The sequence below is a fragment of the Phalaenopsis equestris genome, unplaced genomic scaffold (genome assembly GCF_001263595.1).
Source record: "Phalaenopsis equestris unplaced genomic scaffold, ASM126359v1 Scaffold000840, whole genome shotgun sequence".
NCBI classification, from domain to species: domain Eukaryota; kingdom Viridiplantae; phylum Streptophyta; class Magnoliopsida; order Asparagales; family Orchidaceae; genus Phalaenopsis; species Phalaenopsis equestris.
Window position 1 is genome coordinate 4,443,890 of NW_018165280.1, and position 23,742 is coordinate 4,467,631.

General features: G+C 36.2%; 1 protein-coding gene across 5 annotated transcripts in view; it reads right to left on the bottom strand.

The window, feature by feature from the left end:
* LOC110031695 (DEAD-box ATP-dependent RNA helicase 14-like) overlaps positions 1-23,742 on the bottom strand; it is a 44,378-nt gene that overhangs the window by 12,882 nt on the left and 7,754 nt on the right. For 2 of the 5 annotated variants that reach the window (XM_020735035.1, XM_020735030.1), the window contains exon 2: positions 21,273-22,627. In XM_020735035.1, coding sequence (XP_020590694.1) covers positions 21,273-22,592 — 1,320 coding nt within the window. In that variant the 5' untranslated portion in view covers positions 22,593-22,627. Of the gene's footprint in view, positions 1-21,272; positions 22,674-23,742 lie in introns of all 5 variants that reach the window. The other 3 variants (XM_020735032.1, XM_020735034.1, XM_020735031.1) reach the window with 3 other exon arrangements.

Consider the following 23,742-nt stretch of genomic DNA (forward strand, 5'->3'; position numbering starts at 1 on the left):
GTAAAAATAGCAAAGATAATGGTTGATTAAGTATATAAGACATGGGCTGAAACAGGGTTAAAAATAATGTCAGAGGGTTGGTCAAACATCAGACAAAGGAATATTATCAACTTCCTCGTTAACAATCTGTATGGGACTGTGTTCTTGAAATCCGCTGATGCATCATTCGTTTATTAAAGATGCTCCAATGATATTAAAAATACTTGATGAGGCTGTTGCAAAAAACAAAAGAGAGTTTAAGTATTCAAATGATAATAGATAATGTGAGTGAATAAAGGAATACAAGGAGAATTTTAAAGGAGAAAAGAAAAAGAATTAGGACAAAAGCTATATATTAAGATATGGGACAATAAATAAAAAATGGGACTATCAGTTACGTTATAATTTATACTGCATATTACTTAGCTCTTTAATTTCAGTATGACGATAACTTCCCTATAGATAACGATATCAAGATTGGTTTATATGCATGTATAACAAGCTTATCTTTGAAGTGAGATATCTAAACACTTATTTTCATTTAAAAATGGATTGTTTGATTACACAGCAGCCAAGTCATGATAAAAATGGCCTAATGGATTTGCATGCACTTAACATTTACAATTATGAGTGCATTTAAGCTTTGTAAATCGATATAATTGATTCTCTATTTCATTCCAATCTAAAACATTGGCGGACAAAAATTGAAGATGACTTGCCTGAACGTAAAGCGTTTGCAATCAAAATTCTCAATATTATCTGTTCAACATTCGCATATGAAGGATTGGAGCAACTTCAACCAGAAGGTTGCGAAAAAGAGAAACTGATTAATTGAAGAAAGAAACAAGTTGGTTTATATAAGAATCAAAACAATTAGAAGGTAAGTTAATTATAATGTACTATCATTTACATTGAATTTAATGTTGATTTATATAGGGAGTGAGAAGAAAAATATATTTATTGGAAAAAGTTTTGAATGTGTGAAACTAAGGGCCCGTTTGGTGTAGCTTATTGGTTGCGGTAGCGGTATGAAAACACCGTATTGGTGTTTGAAAAAGACGTTCGCCACTGCATTTACCTGCCGCTCAGACGCGCTTCGACGTTTAGCCCTAATAGAATGAGAAGCGAAGAGGGGTCCGAGTCCTGCGTCTGCTTCGAGCGTTTGGGTGAAGAATTCCTCCTGTGCCCTCTGTGCTCCCCCTCACCCTAGCCCTCCCCGATCTCGTTCATCCATGCGGAGGTCGAAACCTAAGGTAACATTCGATCCTATGTTTTCCCTCGACCTCGCCCTCCTCGATCCCGTTCTTCTCGCCTCAAATGAGGTTAGTGTTTCGGAGCTAGGATGCATTTTTTATGAATTTTGGATGCTAGATCTAAGTTTTCGAGTGGGTGGTTTGTTATTTCTTCCTTCTGCGTGTGCTTATATGCTCTGATTTTTCGAATGGGTGGAATGTTGGATGCTAGTTTGTTTCTCACTTCACCTGTTATATTTTTTTTGTGATGAGAGGTTCCAATGTGTGGATTCTTTGAAGAGTTCGATTTTTTTCTCATCAAATGTGGGGAAAAGAAAAAAGCTTCATATGCTTATATGCTCTGTGCAATATACGTATAGGTGCATATGCTAGATTTTGGCCATTTACGTATAGGTGCATATGCTTATATGCTTTGTTTCATTACATTTTACCTGTTCATTACGCTTCAGATTTTGCTGAAATTTCTAGATTACATGCCTATGGCGCCGAAATGGGGATGTTTTATTAGTTAACCTTTATTACATGCCTACTGTTAATTAAAATGCATTTCTGCACATGGATACTTACATATCGTGCATTGTTGAAATGGGGATGTGGAATTGTTAGCTTGACCTGTTTCAGTGCTATTTGGATGAGATGTTAGCAGTTATGGATATGTTAGGTGCATATGCTTATTAGCAGTATTTTTAAGATTAACAGTTGAATTTATGAAGGTTTTCATCACTTTGCACGGGAATGTTGGTATAACTGCTATAAAGCAATTTGCTTTACCTTACTGCAGACATTAACAAAATGTCATTGTCTTGGATGCTCGGGAACCTTGGCATATGTACTAGAACATTAACAATTTGTCATTAGTTTTTAATTTCAGCAATGTTTGAGTTGATTCATGCTAATGTTTGAGCTATTTTCAAGGTGAATGGTTAGAGCTGATCCATGCTCATGCTACAGGAAGTCTTGATTCTATTTTTCGGCTTTAATTCTATTTTTGTAAGTTTCGATTGTATCATGCTACAGGAAATCATAAATAAATGTTTGGTTACACAAGTGTATTAAAGGCTTAAATTCTATGCATTTTATATCCCTTTTTTTTGGCCTTCCCTGAACTTCAACCTTTTAATCAACGTAATCTATGCATCATTCTTAGAGGGTCTTTTGGTTTTCTAATTTTGAATATGAAACCTGGTATGATTTTATTGTCTTTAATTGGGGTTGAGGCTTTGGAAATAATTGTGCCTACCGGTGCTTATTGATCTGGTGTTAGATTGTCCGCACTGATTAAAGTTTGGTTCAAGAGTCATCCAATTCCATTATCGTGTTTAATTTTGAATATGCAGAATTTTGAAATAACCTAATCTAGACACGTCCAAAGATTCTGAAGGACGTGAAATTCTTTTTTTCATTTTATTAACATAGTTTTATGGGTAAATTACACTCAGGTCCCTGAAATTCTGGTTGTTCTTCACTTCAGGACATGCTTTTAAAAGTCTTATATTTTTTGGTTCTTGAGGTTGATTTTGCGCTTCTAGCGAAAGATTCCTTGTTGGAATTGTTATTCTGCGGATGCCTTTGATGCCTCTAGCCTTATTTTTTAAGGATAATGAAATGTTGAGAAGTTCCATTTACAGGCTAAGTGATAAAACCTGCAGATATTTTATTCTCATGGCTTCATATATGTTTTATTGAGAGTAGTTTGATTGGCAGTTGTAATTACTACAGTTTGAGTACCAGATGAATCTGTTTTGAGTTCCTTTTTATTTTTTTTTTGTGAAAGGATGTAAGAATTATAGTGCTATGTATGGAGCTTGGTTAGTTGAGAGCATGTTGTAGTAAACTTCAATTAAGGTTCATAGCTATGTAATCTTACAGATTTGCATTTGCTTAATAAAAATTTGCTTAATAAAACTTTCGTGGGTTTCCTTCTGTGGATATAGGTCATTGACCGGACCACATAAATCTCTCGTGTACTTGTTTTTTTCTTATTTGTAAATTGCAACGTTGTGGAAATGATGTTGGTTGTGGGTGTTTATTTATAACTTGTTCTTTCTTGATATTGTAAAGGATTTATTTTATAAGTTGTTTAGTTATGTGGATGAAGTTGGGCTAATTTTTGTAAACATTTCGAAAGTACATATTTTCCTTTGTTCCCTATAGTTTTAACATGTTTAAGGCGACTGAAGGGTGTTCGTTCGCTATGTGGGATAAAGAAGTAACAAATATTTTTTGCGATCTATGTATTAAAGAAATTGAACTGGGGAATAGACAACCACGTATTTTAATAAAAATAGTTGGCAAAATATTACTAAGAGGTTCAAAGAATTGACTGGCAGAAATTCAAAAAGAAATTGGACCAATTGAAGAACAAATGGAAAATATGGAAGGAGCTGAAACGTGGATCTACCGGGTTGGGGTGGGATTTCATTAAAAGAACGATTGATGCTCCAGTTGAATGGTGGACTGAGAAATTAGAGGTAATTTTCTAACAAATCCCTTAATTTTTTTACTTCACAAATTGGTTTGGCTTAGAAATTAATCCCTCTAAATACAATGTTACAGGCAATGCCGGCAGCGAAGAAATATAAGCAGTGCGGAATTGTGCCGGAGTTCGAGGAAAAACTAGACATTATGTTTAAGAGGGTTGTCGCGATTGGAAAGCATGTATTCAACCCAAGTGAGTTGGCATTTGCAGGAATATCAGATGAATTGCCACCTGAGCAGGTTATAGCTGATGAATAAGGGTCTAATATTAGCCAAAAGGAGATGGAGGAGTCCAGTTTCATGTCCAAAAGGCCCAGACTAGGCAGGAGGAAAAAAGAGAAGGATAATTTTGTGAAAAGCTCATTTGATCAACTAATTATTGTTTTTTACACTCTACCTCCTCCAGCTCCCACTGACAGCACCATCTGAGACTGCGTTGTCATTTTAGATACTATTCCACAAGTATCAGTCGATATGCGCTTTCAAGCAAATTGTGTTAAAAAAACTTGAGGACCCTACTCATAGGCAAATATTCATGGCGCTGAGGCCCGAGATGCGCATTGAATATTTAAGTGTTTTAGTAGAATAATGAGTTTGTTTTGTATTAAGCTGTCACTAGATTTCTCACTTATGTATTGTTATCACAGCAGTTTTATTTACTCCTGCATAATTTATATAATACATTTTCTGATGCTTTGTACTCCTTGATGTTTTTACTATTTCATTTTTCTTTAACCACTTCTCCATAAATTATTTCATCATAATTCATTTCTCATTTCAGGATGGATACACAGCAAGAATGTCATAAAAGAATGACATGGACTGCAGCTATAGCGATATTATTGTTGGAATACTACCGCTCCAGCACTAGACGGATACCACGCATGACGTACTCATATATTGGGGAAAAATGGGTGGGTGAGATGCTTGTTGGACATCCGATAAGGTTCAGCAATATTTTTCGAATGATTGCGCCCATTTTTATTGATCTTCAACACGAGTTATGTCGTAATCATGGCATACAAGGTTTTTCTAGAACGACCACGAGAGAGGTGTTGGCTATAATATTATACATTTTCTCGCAGAATGAATCAGTTAGAGGAGCTATAGAGCGATTTCAACATTCCTCAGAAATCATTAGTCGATATTTCTCCAAATATATACAAGCAATTGGAGCTTAGCAGCACAAAACATTAAGCCAGAGGAACCATCGTTCGTAACTATTCCTGAACAAATTGCAAATGATCTCCGTTACATGTCGTATTTCAAAATAAATTTTATTAATTTATTACTTTAGCTTAATAACTTGTTGAGTTGCTAACTATGAGTAACAGAACTGCATTGGAGCAATCGATGAAACGCATATAGATGTCTGACTACAAAGCCACTAAAAGATCATGTAAATTGGTCGAAGTAGTAAAACTACCCAAAATGTCATGATTGTGTGTAACTTCAACATGTTCTTCACATTTGTAATGACGGGATGGGAAGAAAGTGCACATGACAGTCGTCTTTTTTCCTATACAACTAGAAATAGAACACAATGTTTCTCTCACCTACCTCCAGGTTCGTTCATCTCACTTAAACCTATAAATTACATGTATTATTTTTCATTAATATTGTCTTTCAAAACAGGAAAAGTATTATTTGGTTGATGTCGGATATCCGATGCTGAGGAGCTACCTGAAGCCCTATCCGGACACCAGATATCATATTCCTGATTTTGAGCGAGCAAGTGACACGATCTGTGGCAGAAAATAAATATTAACAAACGAAACTCATCCTTACGATGGGTAATTGAAATAACATTTGGGGTGTGGAAGAAGAAATGAGTTACCCTACGTGATATGCCGTCATATCTATTTCTCAAATAGATGCACATTGTGGTGGCCACTATGGCACTTTAAAACTTCATCGACGACATCCCTTCCAATGGGATATGGACTTCAATTTGGTTGATGACGATCAACTTATTAACACTCCATAACCTTCAGACTCTCTCGTTGGTCAATCATTACCTGAGGATGAGATCGAATCGATTGAATTTGAAACTCAACACGGTGAAGGTGTAGCCAAGATAGCTGCTTTGAGGGAGTCTATCGTAGATGTTATATTTGGATGTTGATTCAGCCACGCTTCTTTTATTTATTATATGTTCATTGGGGATGTAATTCATTGTAGTATGGATTTGTATTTTATGATTTTATTAAGAATTTTGTATTTTTCATTTGGGATGTAATTTGTTGTAGTATGAATTTGCATTTTGTTTTAAATTATTTGTTTTGTTTTGTTTATGTTTTATTTAGTTTTTGTTTTCTTTTATTATTTGTTTATGCTTAATTTTATGATCTGACAAATTATCTTCTTTTATTTTTTTAACTCAATAGCAACATGAGCTCCTAGATTTCAGGGACCTCCCGAGTTGTGTTGTGTTACTGCGGACTACCGGCTCCCTTACTCAACTCACGCTAGCCTCATAACAGTGGGAGACAGTTCTACGTTTGTTAGAGGGGTGTTTCAGCAAGATGTGGTTTCTTACGTTGAGCCAACATTCTGACATACTCCCATGCTGACAGTGATCGTGGTTCGATGGTTTCCCAAGAAGACAGTGTCGCTGAGAACAGACGACGTCAGAGTTTTAAATTAGACGTTTTAATTTTTTTACTCGTAATTGTAATTGTATTTCTTGTTATTTTATTTCTTTTGATACTCACAAAATGGTGAGCAATGTATTTTAATTTTTGTAACTGAACTGTAATAATTTGAAACATTTATTTTATCTATTATTTTTCATATACAGTTCTGTTGCAAACAGCTTAACTAAACAGGGGCAGAATTGTCATTTATCCAACAACAGCTCCCAGTAAGCTGTTTTGAATAAGCTGTCTCAAACAGCAAGCCAGCTTATTTTGATAATATGCATATTATCAAAATAATCTATTTATCAGCATATTATAGATAATCAATAGCTGCCCCAAACATACCCTAAATTGCAGGATCGTATGATTATTACATATGGTAATTATTCTAAATATGCTTAAAATGAAGACTAAAATAATGCAAATCTCATATTATAGTGGCATATTTCAATTTTAAGAGTGTATAACTTTGGAGCATATTTCAGCTAAAAATTAAAAATCTAACATTTTTTTATTATTTGCTTCTATGGTTTATGATAATAAACTAAGCTAATTTGTAAATTGTCTATGACATATTTATGAATTTTCTTTGATTTTATGATTTTTTTAAGGCTTACACCTCACCTTGCTGCTAAAACAACATCTCAATTTTCAATTTAAACTACTTAAACCTTCGTACTAACTTAATCAAGGTTTGGGCACATGCCTCTCCTCCTCATTCTTGTTCTCTTCAAGGGTAAACCTGCTCATGTTTAATTAGCAAAAGCTAGTCCAAACCAAGTTCATCCAAATTTGGATTTTAGGGTTGTTTTTGTGAACCCAACAATGCTTGAACTTAAGCATGCAGAAGCATTTTTTTAGCTTTAAGCTCGTTTTTCTTAACTAACCACATGATTTAACTTTACTCAACACTCATCCCATCTCTTATCCCACTTAGCTTATTCTCTTTTAGGAATACTTAAGCCTAAAGCAAGTGAGTCCCTGAGCCTAAAAACGGCAAGTCCCTAATGTCAACTCGTATGTAATAATGACTTAAATTGTTGAAATGGTTAAATTGAAAGAAATCAAATTTGCATGTTGAATTCATTGGTCACTAGGACACAGCATAACGCAAATTTTTCCTGGGGCTGAATTAAGATCACAGACAGGAACTCCTACTTAGATGACACCAGATTAACCAAGATTCAAATAATAACACCTCATAAGATGATTGGGAGGATAGACAAGATGAGGATGAGGCAGGGTGGCAGGACAAAAAACTACCTATATTTTCCTTTGACTTGTTTGAGCACCTATTCCCGTCAATATGTCAGATGACTACGACTTTTAAAAAGGGGATTAAATTGCAGTAATATTTTCATGACCGGTAAATTAGTTCTATTAGTTTTGAAATTAGTTGTATGATCAAGTCCAATAAACAACTAGTTTTTTTCTTTGAATCAAATGGATAATTACAGCGAGGTTCCCAGGTTTGGGGTAAGGCATATCAATTGGTTTATCAGGTTGATGATGTGCAAATAATTTTAAGACTTTATGGCTGTGTTACATAAGGACCATTTTATCAACCCCGCCACTATCTAACATAACATTGTCATATGCTTCATCATAACTCACGAGATAAGTCCAAAACATCCTTGTCCTTTTGGGACAAGGATCCAAAACAAAAGGTCAATTACAGCCTCAGATGAGGGAGAAGTGTCGCAATTTTTTTCTTTTTTCTCACAATGTTTAAATTATGTCTATGATTAATCCCGCTGCAAAACAAATATAGAGATTTAGCTTTCACACAAAAGGTGAATTATAGTCAAATTCCTGAGGTTTGCATGAAGTGGTACTCATGCTATTAAGTTGAAAATGAGCAAGTTAGACTAACCTGAGGATAACAGGATCAAAATTTCATTTGTAACTCATCAAATAGCTCCACAACCCTTCTTTTTATGTGCTAGAACAAAAAACAGAAAAAAAGGGAAAAAGAAAACAAAAAGTTTTGCTTACCAAAGCTCCATTCTTATCGTACTCACTTTCCCTAAGCTCTCCGTATCACTTTCTTATGCTGAGCCTCACCCCAAGCCCAATATAGCTAGGAGTAAAGTCTTGTAATTTGTCAGCCAACCTCTTTCTCTCTCTCTCTCTCTCTCACCTTTCTAGACAGCGGAAACACAGGTGAGTTGCAGGATCACCAAAACACCACTCCCACGTCTTTCCCGGGCGGCACTCAACTTCCTAATTTCATGCTTTCACTTACTAGTGGATAAGGGACAAGGGTAGAAATAGATCCGAAGGTTACCTGTGAAAGAAGTAAGATGCTAATTATCTTGATTTTAATCTTAGAATGATATACCTAACACATATAAATAGATATAACCACATTGCCCAGCAATGACACCAAGTTTTTAACCAATGCAAAAAAGCCCATAATTTAATTGTTGCTTCCTACCAGGGGCTCTGTTAAAATGATGTGTTCATGGTTCTTAACAAACAGGTCACGAGTGCGTACAGCTTGTGATCTTATTTAAACTTAAAATTCATTAGCTTCTTGCATAGATAACTGGTCCTGTGCCTACTTACTTGTAACTGGCTTGTGCCCTATATTAAAAAAAATCTACAAAAAAAAGTACTGCTTATCATTCAATTTTCTGCCCCAATTACAGTTAAAATTTTAAAGAAAATTATTTGATCTGATTGGTGCCTAGAAATTAACAGACTTCAAATCACAAACTGATTTTCAAATTCTAACAAAATAATAACATTAGATACCAAAAAGAGAGAAATAAATCCACGCAAGCCATGACTTAATATCCTTATCAGATAAGACAGCAACAATATTATTAAAATGTTTATATGCATAAGAAAATGCCCACGAAATATGAATGGTTTGCAATTTAAACTAATCAACTATACTATTACCCAAAGTAGATTCATCCTAGAAAGCATTTCATATTATCATTTGTCAAACTTTCTTAAACAAATTATCACGGGTTGGAACATAATACACCTAGACTTGTCATATTCATTTTGAGACCCCTCACTTCCACATATGATAGCTAATGCTTCCCTTAGTAAAGTTGTGTGGTACTCCGTCATGTTACAGGAAAAAAAAACAGTAATTGAACTCCGAATGTGCTTTTCCCACAATTATAAAGCCATCAAAGGGGGAAAAAATGAAAGGCAAGGATACAAATGTGCATTTCTCACACGAATCAAAATTATCATACAGCGTTTTTTTGAAAAGCAACTCATACAGCACAACCTAACGGGTTAACTGGGAATACTAGAACTCAATATAGAGATCAAATAATATATTCTAATATAAATTATTATTTCTGAAATGGAATAAATTTAATACAAAAAATACATAAACTCCTGTGCCATTAATTAACTAGAAAGAACAATCATTGAGTTACTTCTAGCCATTGCATGTAACTATTTTTAAATGTTATTTGCAAATAATTTTGCAAAACATATACTAGGTGTTGCAGAACTTCATTATTACGAAGTCTTTATAAAGGCATATTATTTGTAAGAAAGTCCAGCAAAGAAGCTCATTTTAACCACCATTATCTTTCCAAAGCTGCCAAAATAAAGTAATTCTGCATTGTATTTTTTCGCTCTACCAAACCATGTCATCATGACTTCAGTCACCATAGTATTTACCAAAGAATGTATCATACATTATAGTTACTACTGCCAAAACCCCATCTCAATTTCACTTGCAACTTCGCATTCAATAGAAAACTATTTTCCGTTTGCTAATGTCACTCGCCAATTCTTCTCTCCAACGTACAGAGTGAAACACAGTTTAGCTCGCTGTTACGAAAAGCATTGGGCCCCTTCAAGAGTAAGATATATAACACCGCCGGAGACGCCATAAGCAACATTATTTGCTCAAAAAAATAAAAACCAAATAGTGATATTAAAACATAAATTTTTTATTGATAATCCTATTTCAATTTAAAAGATACATCTAAATGGTATTAAATTATAATAATCAAATTAAATTATTTCAGGTAAAAGAAGGCTTTTAAGATTTTATTGCATTTCAAGTTCCAAAAGTCGTGTTAAATAAATTGTGTTAAATAAAACACCCAAAAAGAAATTTAAATAGGTTAAACAATTAAACTTATTACGCTTATAGCAAACATAGATTAAGAATTATCTAATATTCACTACGAATTATTCCATCTTCATCTTCAACTTCAGCCATACCATCTCCCTCGCTAAAACTGGCTTTCCATCGATCTCTTCAGATCCATCATTTTACTATTTTTGAATGTTAAGTTTTTGCACTCACATTTGATTAATCGTATTTACTAATATGAATCCTTGCTTCATCAACTATAATTACAAATTCCGCGTCAATGTATGTCCGCTTGTTATCATCAAAAACAATCTAAACATTCAAATTGAGTTATTAGCACCCAAGTCCTCTATCAATGCAAGATGCTCATGACCCTGCCTAGGATCTTAAAAAATGTAGTAGCCTAAAAATGCTATAGTAAATTAGGCAAATTGCAAGGCACTAAGGCCTCTCCTTACTGATGCTTAGGAAAGCACCTAGCTTAACAATAAATTGAACAAGGTCATAACGCGGGAATGAATGAACCAGTTCAGCCAAGGGATTGCAGAAGCCAACCGGTTCCTATTTATAGGCTAGGGTTTTCGCTCAATGGAAGAGCCTCCCCCTCCTAGTTATCTTCTATTATAAATATGTTATTTTCTGTTTTAGGGTTCAGTTATTATTTATTTACCTGTCAGGACAAATGTCGGCATCCGATTTCTCCCTTTTAGGGTTGTATCAAAAGCAAGAAGGTGTTTCGGCTGTAACTCGTCCTTAAGTAGTGATTATCTCTAACCCTCCATGCCCCGCATCCATTCCTTCGCCACTACATCCCCCTTTTCTCACTGCAACCACCCAGGGCAGTCACCAATGTTGACTTTCTTACTGTTCCTCCCGCTTCCCAAGGCCGACATTCCCTCTCTTCCTGCAGTCCTGCAAGACAGCACATTTAGTACTCGTGCAACCACCAACTCTCCATAACACCCTTCCCAACCATTACGGCGTCCCCTTACCCGACTCTACTGCTACCACCTACGTGTCCACCCTTCCACCTTCTCGCTGTCGATCCCCAAAAACTACTCTTTTGTTGTTTGTTCAGTTGTTTCCTATTGTTCCTCCTTCCCACACCTGCAGCCAGCTAAACTCTCTCCTCCTTCCCGTCACAGTAGAAATACCCTTTCCCTGACAACCTCATTTTCCAACCAGCAGCATCCCACCTCCTCCCATCATCGATACTTACTGCCACTCCACGGCAGTCCCCCCTCCCACCCTGCTGCCCCGCAACAGCAACAAACTATCGCTCTTTCGTCTCACATAACCATCTGCATTAACCTCTACTTACAACCCTAGTTGAGGGAGCGTTGACTGTTGTTATTTCTCCTACAGTGTGGCGTTATACTGTAATTGGCTTTTCTAGTTATAATATTATTTATTTACTATTGTTTGGGATTAACTCGGGTATCAATTGTTATCAGAGATAGCCTAACTTTAATTATATCCAATAGTTTCCTAACATCTTCTTTCCTACCCTCAAATACCATCTTTGAAATCCACAAACCCAAACCCTAACCATGCCATCAAGAAAAAACATGCTCGACCCTACCCGAGAAAAAATACAGCAACAGATTCGTCGATTACAGCAGAAGCTTTCGAAGCTTGATGACGGACTTATGGGAAAAATAACCTCGATAGTGATATGGAGAGTTTAAAGGAGAGAAAGGGACGAGAATCTGAATCTCGTTCATAGGAAGGACTCCAGTGATGCGGAGGATAGAACACGTCATTTCAGAATCCATTATCAAAGGAGGACCAGAGAGGAGGCAATATATGAAGGATATAGAGATTTCAGACTAAAAGTGGATATACCGAAGTTTGATGAAGGGAAGAATCCAAAAGATTTCATTGAATGGTTGTATTCGGTTGAGAGAATCTTCGAGTATAAAGATGTGTCAAAAGACAGAATGGTGAAGATCGTGAGCATCAAGTTGAAAAAAAAATGCTTCTCTCTGGTAGTAAAATTTGCAGAGCCAAAAGATAGAAGTGACAAAATTAACAAATGGGAGAAGGAGAAGATGAGGAAAGAGTTGCAGAGGAAATACTCACCTCCTCGCTACTGTCAGGATATGTTTCTGAAACTCCATCACTTACAGCAAAGAAACATATAGCTAAGTTCACGACACAATTTGAGTAGTTTCAGATAAAATGCGAGTTGGTCGAGACAGAAGAACCCTCCATAGCTGCTTGGGAGGGTTGAAGTCAGCTATCAATTATGTTGTTGAACTGCAACCCTATTATTCACTGTGAGATATCCACACTTTAGAATTGAAAATTGAGAGAATAGAAACAAAGCAGTCAACCACCACACAGCCACCTGCAATGGGAGACATTAGCAAGAGCATGTCTTAGGGAGTGGACAAGACAGGTCGGGATAAGAGCAGAACCACTTAAAGTGAGAAAAAGCCTAAAAAGAATAGCACATCCACAACAGCCCCTACCCAAAATGCTTCAAAAGCCATGGATTTGAGCACATCGCCTCAAGTTACCCAATAAGTTGAATTGTATCATTTACTGAGCATGGTGCAATAGAGGTTGTTAGTAACGAAGAGGCAGCTGAAGAAAAAGGTGAGATGCTCGTGGTTCGATAAGTCTCAAGGGAGCTGTAGTGAAAAGAAAGTCATGCAGTCTCATCATCGATGGAAAGAGTAGCAAGAACAAGAAGTCTACACAAATGATGGCAAAATTGAGCCTCATGACTGAAAGGTATTCCCAGTCTTATTCTCTGACATGATTGAAGAAAGAGAACAGTGTCAGCATTGGCAGAAAGTGTTTAATGAAGTTCTTGATGGTAAACCAATTGATCCTGATCAAATGTGATATGATGTAGTGCTCATGGATGTCTGTCACCTTTTATTGGGAAGACGGTGGCTTTATGATCGTAAGACTTAGAATGATGGGTTCAGGAACACATTCTCGTCCACCAAAAATGGTAAGTGCATCGTCCTTCTACCATCTATGGAGTTCGAGATCACATGTGCCCTTGCTAGTAGAGAAACATCGGTGGGATCAATTTTGATGATGATAGAGGATGATAGTATTGAGAACCCGATTTCAGACAGAGTACAGTCACAACAAAAAACATTTTAGGAAATCACGATTGATACCTTACTGTCATGGCCATCACCATTTAGGGAGGTTCAGGTTACTCTCACTTCACATCAGATTGAGCCAACCTTGGGTTATTTAGGGAGGATTCAACAAATGAAGTGTGACAACGACTCAACTCAGTTCAGCAGTGTATCCCAGAAGGTTGGTGGAAAAAACTCCTTCGGAATTTTGGAAGATAATGGGATCCATGGGCTAATAGAACCGCAGTCGAAGATCCTTTAGCCTTGGAATGTCTTAGCAACTTCGTCGCCATTAACGTGCATCCAAAAGCTTCAACAAGTGAGAACGAAACTCTCCCAACCTCTGAAGACTGACGTGGGACTACCTAAGGGTTGAATCGAACGGGGAATGACTAAACCAGCACAGCCAAGGGATTGCAGGGCTGGCCAGTCGCCCAAAGAGAGAGACCTACCCCTCACGCCACAGCATCCCACCATCTCCCTCGTCGCTACTAGTTGCCACTCCACCGCAGTCCCCCTACCAACATGATGCCCAACAACAACAGCAAACCATCACCCTTCTGTCGCGCATAACCGCTCGCCCTCACTTCTGACTTACAACCCTAATTGAGGGGGTGTTGTGTTTGTTGTTGCTATTTCCCTTTCAGTGGGTCGTTGTACTGCCAATAGGCTTTTTTAATTATAATATTATTTGTTTATTGTTGTTTGGGGTTACCTCTGATATCAGGTCAATCAGGTGATAAATTGAGAAAGGCATAACAAAACACCAATTAAGAGAAAGGCTATCAAGTCAAATTAAAAACCTTACTTTTAATAAACACTCCAAACAAAAGAACATTAGCATTTGTTATTTCAAGTTCAAAAGATACTTCCCTCAATATATTTGCCTTTCACATATTGAATCTTGATTTTCAAATGCCTATTGAAAAGCACAAAAAAATGTATAAAACAACATTCAAGATTCACCAATTAGCTATTTGGCAAAAGACATTGTTAAAGTAAAAGCTTTGAAGGAATTTTATTTTTAGGTTAAAAGTTTGATGCAAAGCAAAAGATCGATGTTTTAGGAATACCGTAAAACCTCCATGTTATTGAAAAAAGAAACTTGGCGAATCAAACCAGTTTACTTCGTATCACGATTAAACCTCCATAAGTACTTGAAAAGCCTACTAAAACTACCCCCTCCTTCAAAAGTTGTGTTTTTTGTTTAAATGCTTGATTCAAAATAAAAGTTTGATGTTTTTGGAATACTGCAAAACCTCCATGCATGGGCAAAAGAAAATTTTCCAAATCAATCAATTTTACTTGGTATCATGATTAAACCTCCACAACTACTCCAAAAGCCTGCTAAAACAACTCCCTCCCTAAAAATAATGGTATTGTGGTGTTTGGGCATGGCAATGCCCATTTCCACTACATTCAATTGCAAGCAAATATCTGACAGCATGCACATAACCTCTGGCAACGCTTTGGTGATCAATTGCAATTGCTAGACCCTCCTCAGCAATTTGAGCTTGCTTTTCTTCGTTGTTCTGATGATCATCTAGCTACCGTTCAAACAGGCCAAGGCAAACTCACTCCACGCCCAACTCTTGCATGCAAACACAAGCCACTAAGCAGCGTTGCGACACAACAATAACAAAGGATGCCTGTGAGGACCTCGTACATTATTCTGGCAATTATGACAATATATGCCATACCATACTAAGGGGTTATATAGTAACGGCTTTAGCAACATTCATAAATCTAGATTTACTAAATCCTGCCAACAACAGGATTTAGTAAATTTGGAATTTAAGACAACTGAGAAGAATTTGAGTAGGAATTGAATTTACTAAATCTTGGATTTAAAATTGTCATTTTTTCTGTTAGCCAGATTTAACTTAAATCTGTTACCATATAGCTCATAACTGACCAACTGGTACTCCATTAACAAATAAAAGGAAAAATAAAAAAGCAATTACTCATGTATGTGTGTTGTCCATTAACAAATAAAAGGAAAAACAAAAAAGCAGTTGCTCGTGTATGAGTGTTGTCACACAACGATCATGTTCCACAATTCATTAGAGATCTTATTGATTTCAATAATGTGAAAAGCTGCCGACAATAACGGCATCAATAGCAAAATGCTGTTTATGTTAACAACTCTGAGTAATTAAAATAAACTACATTTACTTTACTCGATATTCTCCGAATGCAAGCATCAAGAATACATTTAACAAAATAGCACCTAAGCTCCACAATGAAATTGATGTTATTAGTTTTTATCAGTTGATAAAAGTGTATATTCTATATGCAACTTTGATTAATATCTTCTTTTCAATTACTTATAAGAAGAAAATAAATGTCCAACCAATATCCATGCAACTAAAGAACAAAATGGCATTAAAATAACAACAAATAACATTGTTGTGCCTTTCAATAGCATTTACATCTAATACAACATTTCTATTCTCCATTTTTCTATCATGAGTAATAATATTTCAACTTTTCATTCATTGAAAACAATTTTTCCTTGGGTGGGGTATTTCCCAAAAAAAAAAAAAGAAATTATCAGCATTAGTATTTAGAAATTATCAGCATTAGTATTTATTAGTATTTATAGTTGTTAGTGCCAGCATATTATTGAAAAGTTTCTCATCTATAATTAGCAAAGTATGTTGATTTCAATTTTTCCTCTGAGCATTATATTGAACTCCCTATCATAAAAGAGAAGTCATACTACTAAGACGCATACATTTCTTTTTACTCAAATTAGTATCAAATCAGGGTTAACCTAAACCAAGCTAATAATCCCATTCTTCTTTAGAGATGGAAAGATATCAGCACTAATATTGTTTTGGGCCTTCTTGCAAGCCAAGCGTGACGTGGAGTTAGTCCTAGTGATGTTAGATTGATTCTTTAAAAGGCACACTCCAAATCATGTAGGAAGATTTTGATAAAGTTGCTCCATTTTTTTAAGAAATAATTGTCCGGCTACAAGATCCATCTCATAGCCTGAATACCAATAAAAAAATTTAAATTTATCAGCTTTCTTTTTCGAAAATAGAGGAAAAACCTTCAAATCAAACTTTGCTTGAGTTAACATATCACCCTCAAACAAAATAGGTAATCCATAGTAGTTAATCAAATACAAAGAAACAAGATTGATTGCATTGAAAGCAGGAGGATGTAGTATTTTCACAAGAAGAATTTGCTTAAAATTTTATGATTAATAAATCTACCAGACAAAATTCTTGCAACCATACCAAACTACCCAAACAAAACATGGAACTTGCAGTCATACCTAAACCCCAAAAGAACACTAATTGAAAAAATGGTTACAAATTTTCATACTACACTTCAAGCATTTAAAGAAAAAGTTGACTTCAATTGCCTCATAGTATAAAGCAACAAGCTAGTCTTCAACAAAGGCATAACATTTGTAATATTGGCAATTTGGTTATGATCCACCTTTGCAACAAGCACTTCCCCATCATCACCTAGTCCAAATTAAGCCTTCAAAGCCTGGACCAATCCCCATGGAAAAATGCATAAATGATAATGATTATTCGATTCTCATCCATAAAATTTAGTCATATCTACCTTCAAGCTTGGCTCTTTCCCATATCTAATACCAATATAGCGTAGAAGTTGCACACATTAAGGTAAAGACGTCGATGGGTAGGTGATTTCTCTTTAGCAGATGCTGCACATGAATTCCCTCCAGCTAGAAAATGGTTGACCTTGAAACCTCTAGCATCAACGACTGAGGGCAACTTCAGCCCTTAGTTCTAGAAGTTCTCTTCCAAGGCCACTAAATGCCTCGTTTGCTGCATCTGGGCAGCTATACAAAGCACACATCCTTTCCAAGACCTCCACATATCCCACCTATATGAGGGAGAGGTAACTCCAAAACTAGCCTATCACCACCAACAGCTGATTTCATTGTGCAATGAGAGAAAAGCTTAGTCAACCCATCTCGACCAACGCCTACTCGACCCTCATTGAAAATATGTCCTCCTAAGATGACTCTGACACCCTCACTGTAACAATGAGTGGAGAAAGTAACCTAATGTCCCCCAAAAAGCTAACATCCCCGGCTTCTCTGGTTTCCACCTCTAGAGAACTTCCCTTCTCACCCCTAGAAAAAGAAGCATCAATCTACCATGCCAAATCAAAAGCACAAAACTCCGCCTCATATTCCGACAACAGCCACAAGGACAACTTCAATTTGACACTGGGCGTCACATTTCACATTTCAAATGATATTTTAAAAATTACAATAGTAAAATGAACCAAGTTAAAAAATATACTAACACAAAAAGAAAAACGATTTACCTTTTATCACAATTTTATCAATATTCAGCTACTATGCTACTGGGACAAATTCTATCTCTAAAATAATCATAGTCATTAGAGACACCCAGAAACAACAAACACGACATCAAAAAAATTATTTAAAAAATTATAAAATAAATATTCCTTATCGACACTGTAAGTCCCTCCATGACTTGTTCCGAAGTGACTACCACTAGAAGAGACTCACCGACAATAGCCATAGCAATGGTATAGACTCCATAACTGGGGTGAATATCCCACTCTTTATACTCAGCTCAGTCAGTTCCATTTTATTCCCTTTCTTCTCTCAAAGATTTCATAATCATTCCTCTTCCTAATGTCAACGAACCTGACATCCTTGAAGACATCAAAATTTCCCACCAAAACCTACAATTCTCACATGTCACAAAGCTCAAAAAGTGGTAAATGAACAAGAAAGAAATGAGATTTCATTAACTTCTCACCCCAAAACCAAACCGGCCATTTATATAAGTTGAACCATGCCAATATAAAGAAAAAGATATAAATAGTCAAATCTATGAATAAAATTTCATACTTACAGTTCATAAATTACACCAACCACCTTACATGCACATGAGATGCTAAATGTTACACCAACCAACTTCTTAAAGAAAAATTAACCAATGTACTCAACACTAGAAAACACGGAGATTGTCCAAAAAAAAAACTAAAAATTGATTACACTTACATGTGCAAAGTCACATTCTATCATTCTCATCGTCTATCTGCAATTGATTTTCAAAGATAAAGTAGAACTAGAAAACTAAATGTACACCCAATGAGCGAACTCACCCAAATGAAGAAAAAAAGAGATGCACTCGCCAACAATGGCCAAGAACAAGCTCCCCGAATCGGGCTTAGGAAGAATTCATCAGTCGGATCCAAAGATGAGGAAGCTCGCCATTACAGCTCAAATTGGACTCGCCAGCCAAGTCCAAAGAGGACTTACTCTGCAAGTTTAACTCATATATCCACCAAGATCAAGACGAACTCATCAGATGACTATGAGTGAAAATCTACCAAGCTCAAGATGAATTCACCAAAGCCACACAAGAATTCATCGGAACGACTCAACTCAATTAGTCGCACAAGCACAAAAAAGCTACTCAGCGACCGCAACCTAAAGAGCCGATGACTTCTCCAATTTTGACATTCAACTACTATTCCAAGTCTGTAACTGTACTGAGGCAACATACCTTTTTTTTCACCTCTAATATATAGCTCATTCTACAATTATTTTGATAGCACTAAGGACCTAAAACCCTGCCTATAAGAAAGGGATCTCAAGAAGAGCTAAAGGATTGACTTTTCTAATCTAGCCTAGCTGCAATATGCAAAGCTTGAAACTTGCAAGTGATTTCTCTCCACCTTTCTCTCGGGAAGAGATAAAGGATGGACTTTTCCAATCTGGCCTCTCAAGTGTCTTGTACATTGTAGCCTGAACTTGCAAGTGATTTTTGTCCTCTTTTCCTCAATTTTTCTCTCCACATTTCTCTTTTCTCTCTTAATTTCTTTCAAGTTTACATGGTTCTAAAATAATCCAAGGACAAAAGAGAATCCAACATAAACCAGCAAAAAGAAGAAAAGACAGAAAATTTAGGAAATTCCCCTTTTAATTTGTTATAATTCCTCCAAGAGAACTATCTCAAAGGCTACCTCCACAACCATTAAATTATAACACAACCAAGAAACCATGATATCTAGAGGACAAAACAATTAAACATAACCACACACACGTTAAAAGTAAATAGTCATATTTACATAGGAATAACCTGCAAAGCAAAGAAGATGCAAGCCAATAAGAAGGCAACAAAGTGGGGAATTTGGTGATCTGCACTTTTAGTACATTTCAATTTTCCAAACTATGTAAGAAAATAGAGCTTATTGAAACATATGATCAAGCTTGAAAGGAAAATTTGAGCTAAAATATAATTGAGAAGTTCTCTATTTATAATTAGTGGACTATATTTATTTATTCATTCATCTGAACATTGTATCATACACCGCTACTATAAATAAAAAGAACCCCCCGAGATTAAATAACTGAATTTACTTTTTCATCAACAGAAACAATTGCAGTGTGTAAATAACCCCCACTGTGATTCCCCAACAAAAGTAAAACCAGACTACACTAGAAAGGAACAGCAGAAATTTCTTTAAAAAAATTAGTAACTTAATATACCCACCCAAAGCCTGTCAAATAGAAACAGAATAGTGAAAAGAGTAGGGTTCTCAAAGCAAATAGATTCACCGCCCAAAATGATATAAGACAATAAATTACTGTCTCTAACAAAATGAATAATGCAAATTTTGTTTTAAAATAGATATCACAAAACATTGAAAGTTGGAAATGGGAGTGACCACTAGGTTTTTTCAGTTATAATAATAACTAAGATGGCAATGGGAAAGGAAAGAAATCAAATAAATTAAATGTAAAGATATTGATTTACATGGGAAAGCCATGAGTCATCATCACTAGAGAGTAGTGAAGAGCACTAAAATATTCCACATATAGCATTTAAGCCAATGATTGAAGTAGTCACGAATAAAAAAAATTTTTGAAGTGACAGACATGCTGGGACAATTTATTTTAAAATATATACATATAAACCAATCCTAGCAAATAAAACAATGAAGCAAAGCTGTCTATTTCTTTCTCCTAAAGAGTAAATAGAAATATAAAATGGATGAATGAAGCGAAAACAAAATATTTTTATCAGCATTGCTGCAAACACAGTATCATGGACAATCGAATGGTTTCTACTCATTAAATTGAACAAGATTAATGGCGGCTAAAATTGGGTAAATTATTACATGCGGAAATCTGCACTTCTACGGCATGGATGAGCCAGAGAAAAAGTAAATAAATAAATAACAGCCATCCTGTAATCCACGCCATTAAACGTAGGTATGTTAACCATACCTAATATTTGCTCCTAAAAATGGCTCAGGTAGAAAACTATCCAAAATTATGCACAAAAAAAAGTGTTTTCATTGCTGAAAATAAAAAAGGAGTCCAATTTGATAGCAAATCATGTAAGAATACCAATGAATCAGTGCCAATATTTAACAACGTATTCCACAAAACAACATGCCAAGCACAGATAAAAAAAATATAATAAAGCAAGTGATGAGACCGAATCCGAAAGCCATACAATTCCTATTCAGCATTTCTTTGCGGATTAAAAATCAGGAAAAGAAAAGATTTAAATGATTTAACAAGTTAAATTCCCTTAACGACTGCAATTTTATATGCATGTAAAAGCTAATAACCCTTAACGACTCCAATTTTATATGCATGCAAAAGTTAATAAATATCCTATCTTCCTACTGTTACGGAAAACTACATAAAATCCAGCACAACAGAGCCAAGGAAATGTAAGAATAAAAAAGCTTAAACCTGTTTATTTTGTGCAATTGGAAGTGGTGCGAGTTTAGGCTGTACGGAATGCATCATTGGTGCCTCAGCCCTACCGGAAGAAGAAAAGCCGCTTCCTCCTCTTTCATGATGGTCTTCTTCAAAACCATTTTTTGAACCCATAGGAGGCTGAGGAACCGGTTGGCCCGATTGATTAGGAAACATGGAGTTTCCGGTTTGCATTTGATGATGGCTAGACTCCAAAGTTACCTGATGTGATTGGCTCATGCCAGCTTGTTTGTGGTTAATAAGGGCTGGGCCGCCAAGCTGAGGTTGCAGCTGTGGTTGGAAAACATTAGCTCCAGATTGCCGTATCTGGGCATGTACAGGTAAGCCTGGTGATTGACAATTAGCTGGTTGCTCGAACTTCGATGGAGAGAGACCTGCCACCTTTGTCTCTTGGTGACCGGGATCCCCCACTCCTGGAAATCCAATTTGTTGCGACTGCTGCTTTGAAGGTTGCTGCCCTTGTAGAAGTGTCTCCTGTTGTCTAAAGAATTGTGAAGCATGCGACTGCATTCCCTGCTTTTGTGCAGTATGTTGACTATGTGAGTTCTGTCCCTGTTCATGAGTGTTTGGTGAAACTGACAATGGTTGGCTCTGCTGCAGTGAAGCCTGGGGCCCTTGAAGCTGTTGCCCCAGTTGATAACCAGATTGAGACTCCAGAGGTTGCTGCCCAGTTGAATCTTGGGGAAATTTTGGTCCTGGTAACTGCTGGCCTTGCTGGAATGGAAACTGAAAAGCTGGTGGCTGTTGCCCGGGATGATATGGAAATTGGCCTTGGGGTCGTGGCATGATTTGACTTTGCATGTATGGAATTTGCTGATATGAGGATTGCTGAAACTGTGAGTAATGTGGGGAAGCCTGCTGTAGAGCCTGCATGGGTTGTTGATTTTGCATTGGTTGCTGCTGATACGGTGGTTGCTGAAATTGCTGGTGCGGCATCTGCTGAGCAGATTGTTGAATTTGTACCTGAGGCTGACTCTGCTGCTGATATTGATATGGCTGCGAAAAATTTTGCTGCCCTGAATGTTGTTGAGGAAAAGACCCATTTGATGGTATAGTTTGGGCAGATTGGCTCTGAGCAGCATTCAGCTGTGGCACTGAAGAAGGAAGAGCTGGAAGCAGTGGAGGTGTTGAACCAACTGGCTTCTCATATTGGGTAACATTTGTTTCAGGATTCCAATAATATAAAACGCCAGTACTTCCATCAATGAGTCCCCTCCAAGGCTTTGGGAGAGTTGGGTCTTCTGGGGCGAAACTAGGACCTGCTGATGCCTGAGTAGCTTCAACAGCAGCCATAACAAGCTCACCGTTGTAGTGCAGGATCAGTGGTCCTGAAGACAACTACACTAATAAGTCAAGCCCATTCCAGCGTTAGCTCTACACTAGGTCAAGCAAATAATATAATATCATTAATATCAAAGAGCCAGTAATAAATTAATCTAAATTGCTTTATTATTGTTTTTATAATGGTTAATGATATATCTTTATCTTTATAACCAAAAAAAATCCACCCCAAACCATCATGTCAGAAGAATTACTAAACTCGAGAAGAACATAAACATAAAGAATATAGGGTCTCAAATCCTGCCTAAGTAAATCATTTGCAAAATCACACAACCACACAAAACTTAGGAACAGAGTACTGGACAAAAATATGAGAAAGAATGTAAGGTTAATTACTTAGAATACTAACGGAGATTTAGGAATGAAAGCAGAAGCAGCAGCTGTGCTCCTAAGAATGCACATTAAAGCAAAGTAAATAAAACAAACTTTTTGTGTTCATATCTTATGCTAAACATGTTTTTTTTTTCCTCTTTTGATAGTGCAAATCTATATAACCTGCAACTAATTTTGTGCATAATTTTTGGTTGATCCTTCCTTTGAATTCCATCATAGTGTGACCATCGGTTGGAAGATGGATAGACACTTCTTCAATTTTGGTTCTCCAGCTGATTTATCTTAAATATAGAATTGAGTTCAGAGTAATCATAAAAGTTGAATATAAAATTCATGATAGGCAAGTTAATTGAGCCGTGTCTTTCTTGACTTCATTATGACCGAAAAATCATTGATAATCTTAAATATTCTTACCAAGCAACCATCAAACCATATCGACTGTATGATTCTGTTAACTACCTTCATGAGTACAACAACAACAACCCCACTAAGTTGGGTCGGCTACATGAATCCTTTTTTCTCAATTACGTCCTATTGAGTGTCCTTGATCCTATTAACTACTACGTGAAGTTTGTTTAACCTAAATTTGCTTATTCAACGCGTCCACATGTAGCATTCTTTGCCACAAGTTTAAAATAAATTTCTCAAACCAAACCAAATCAAAAAAACTAAAAACCATTTAAGATCAAATCAAATCAAGTTGAAAAACCAATTCCAAAGAACCAATTTTCTTATACTGAAAACCAAACCAAAACTGAATTGTTGCTTT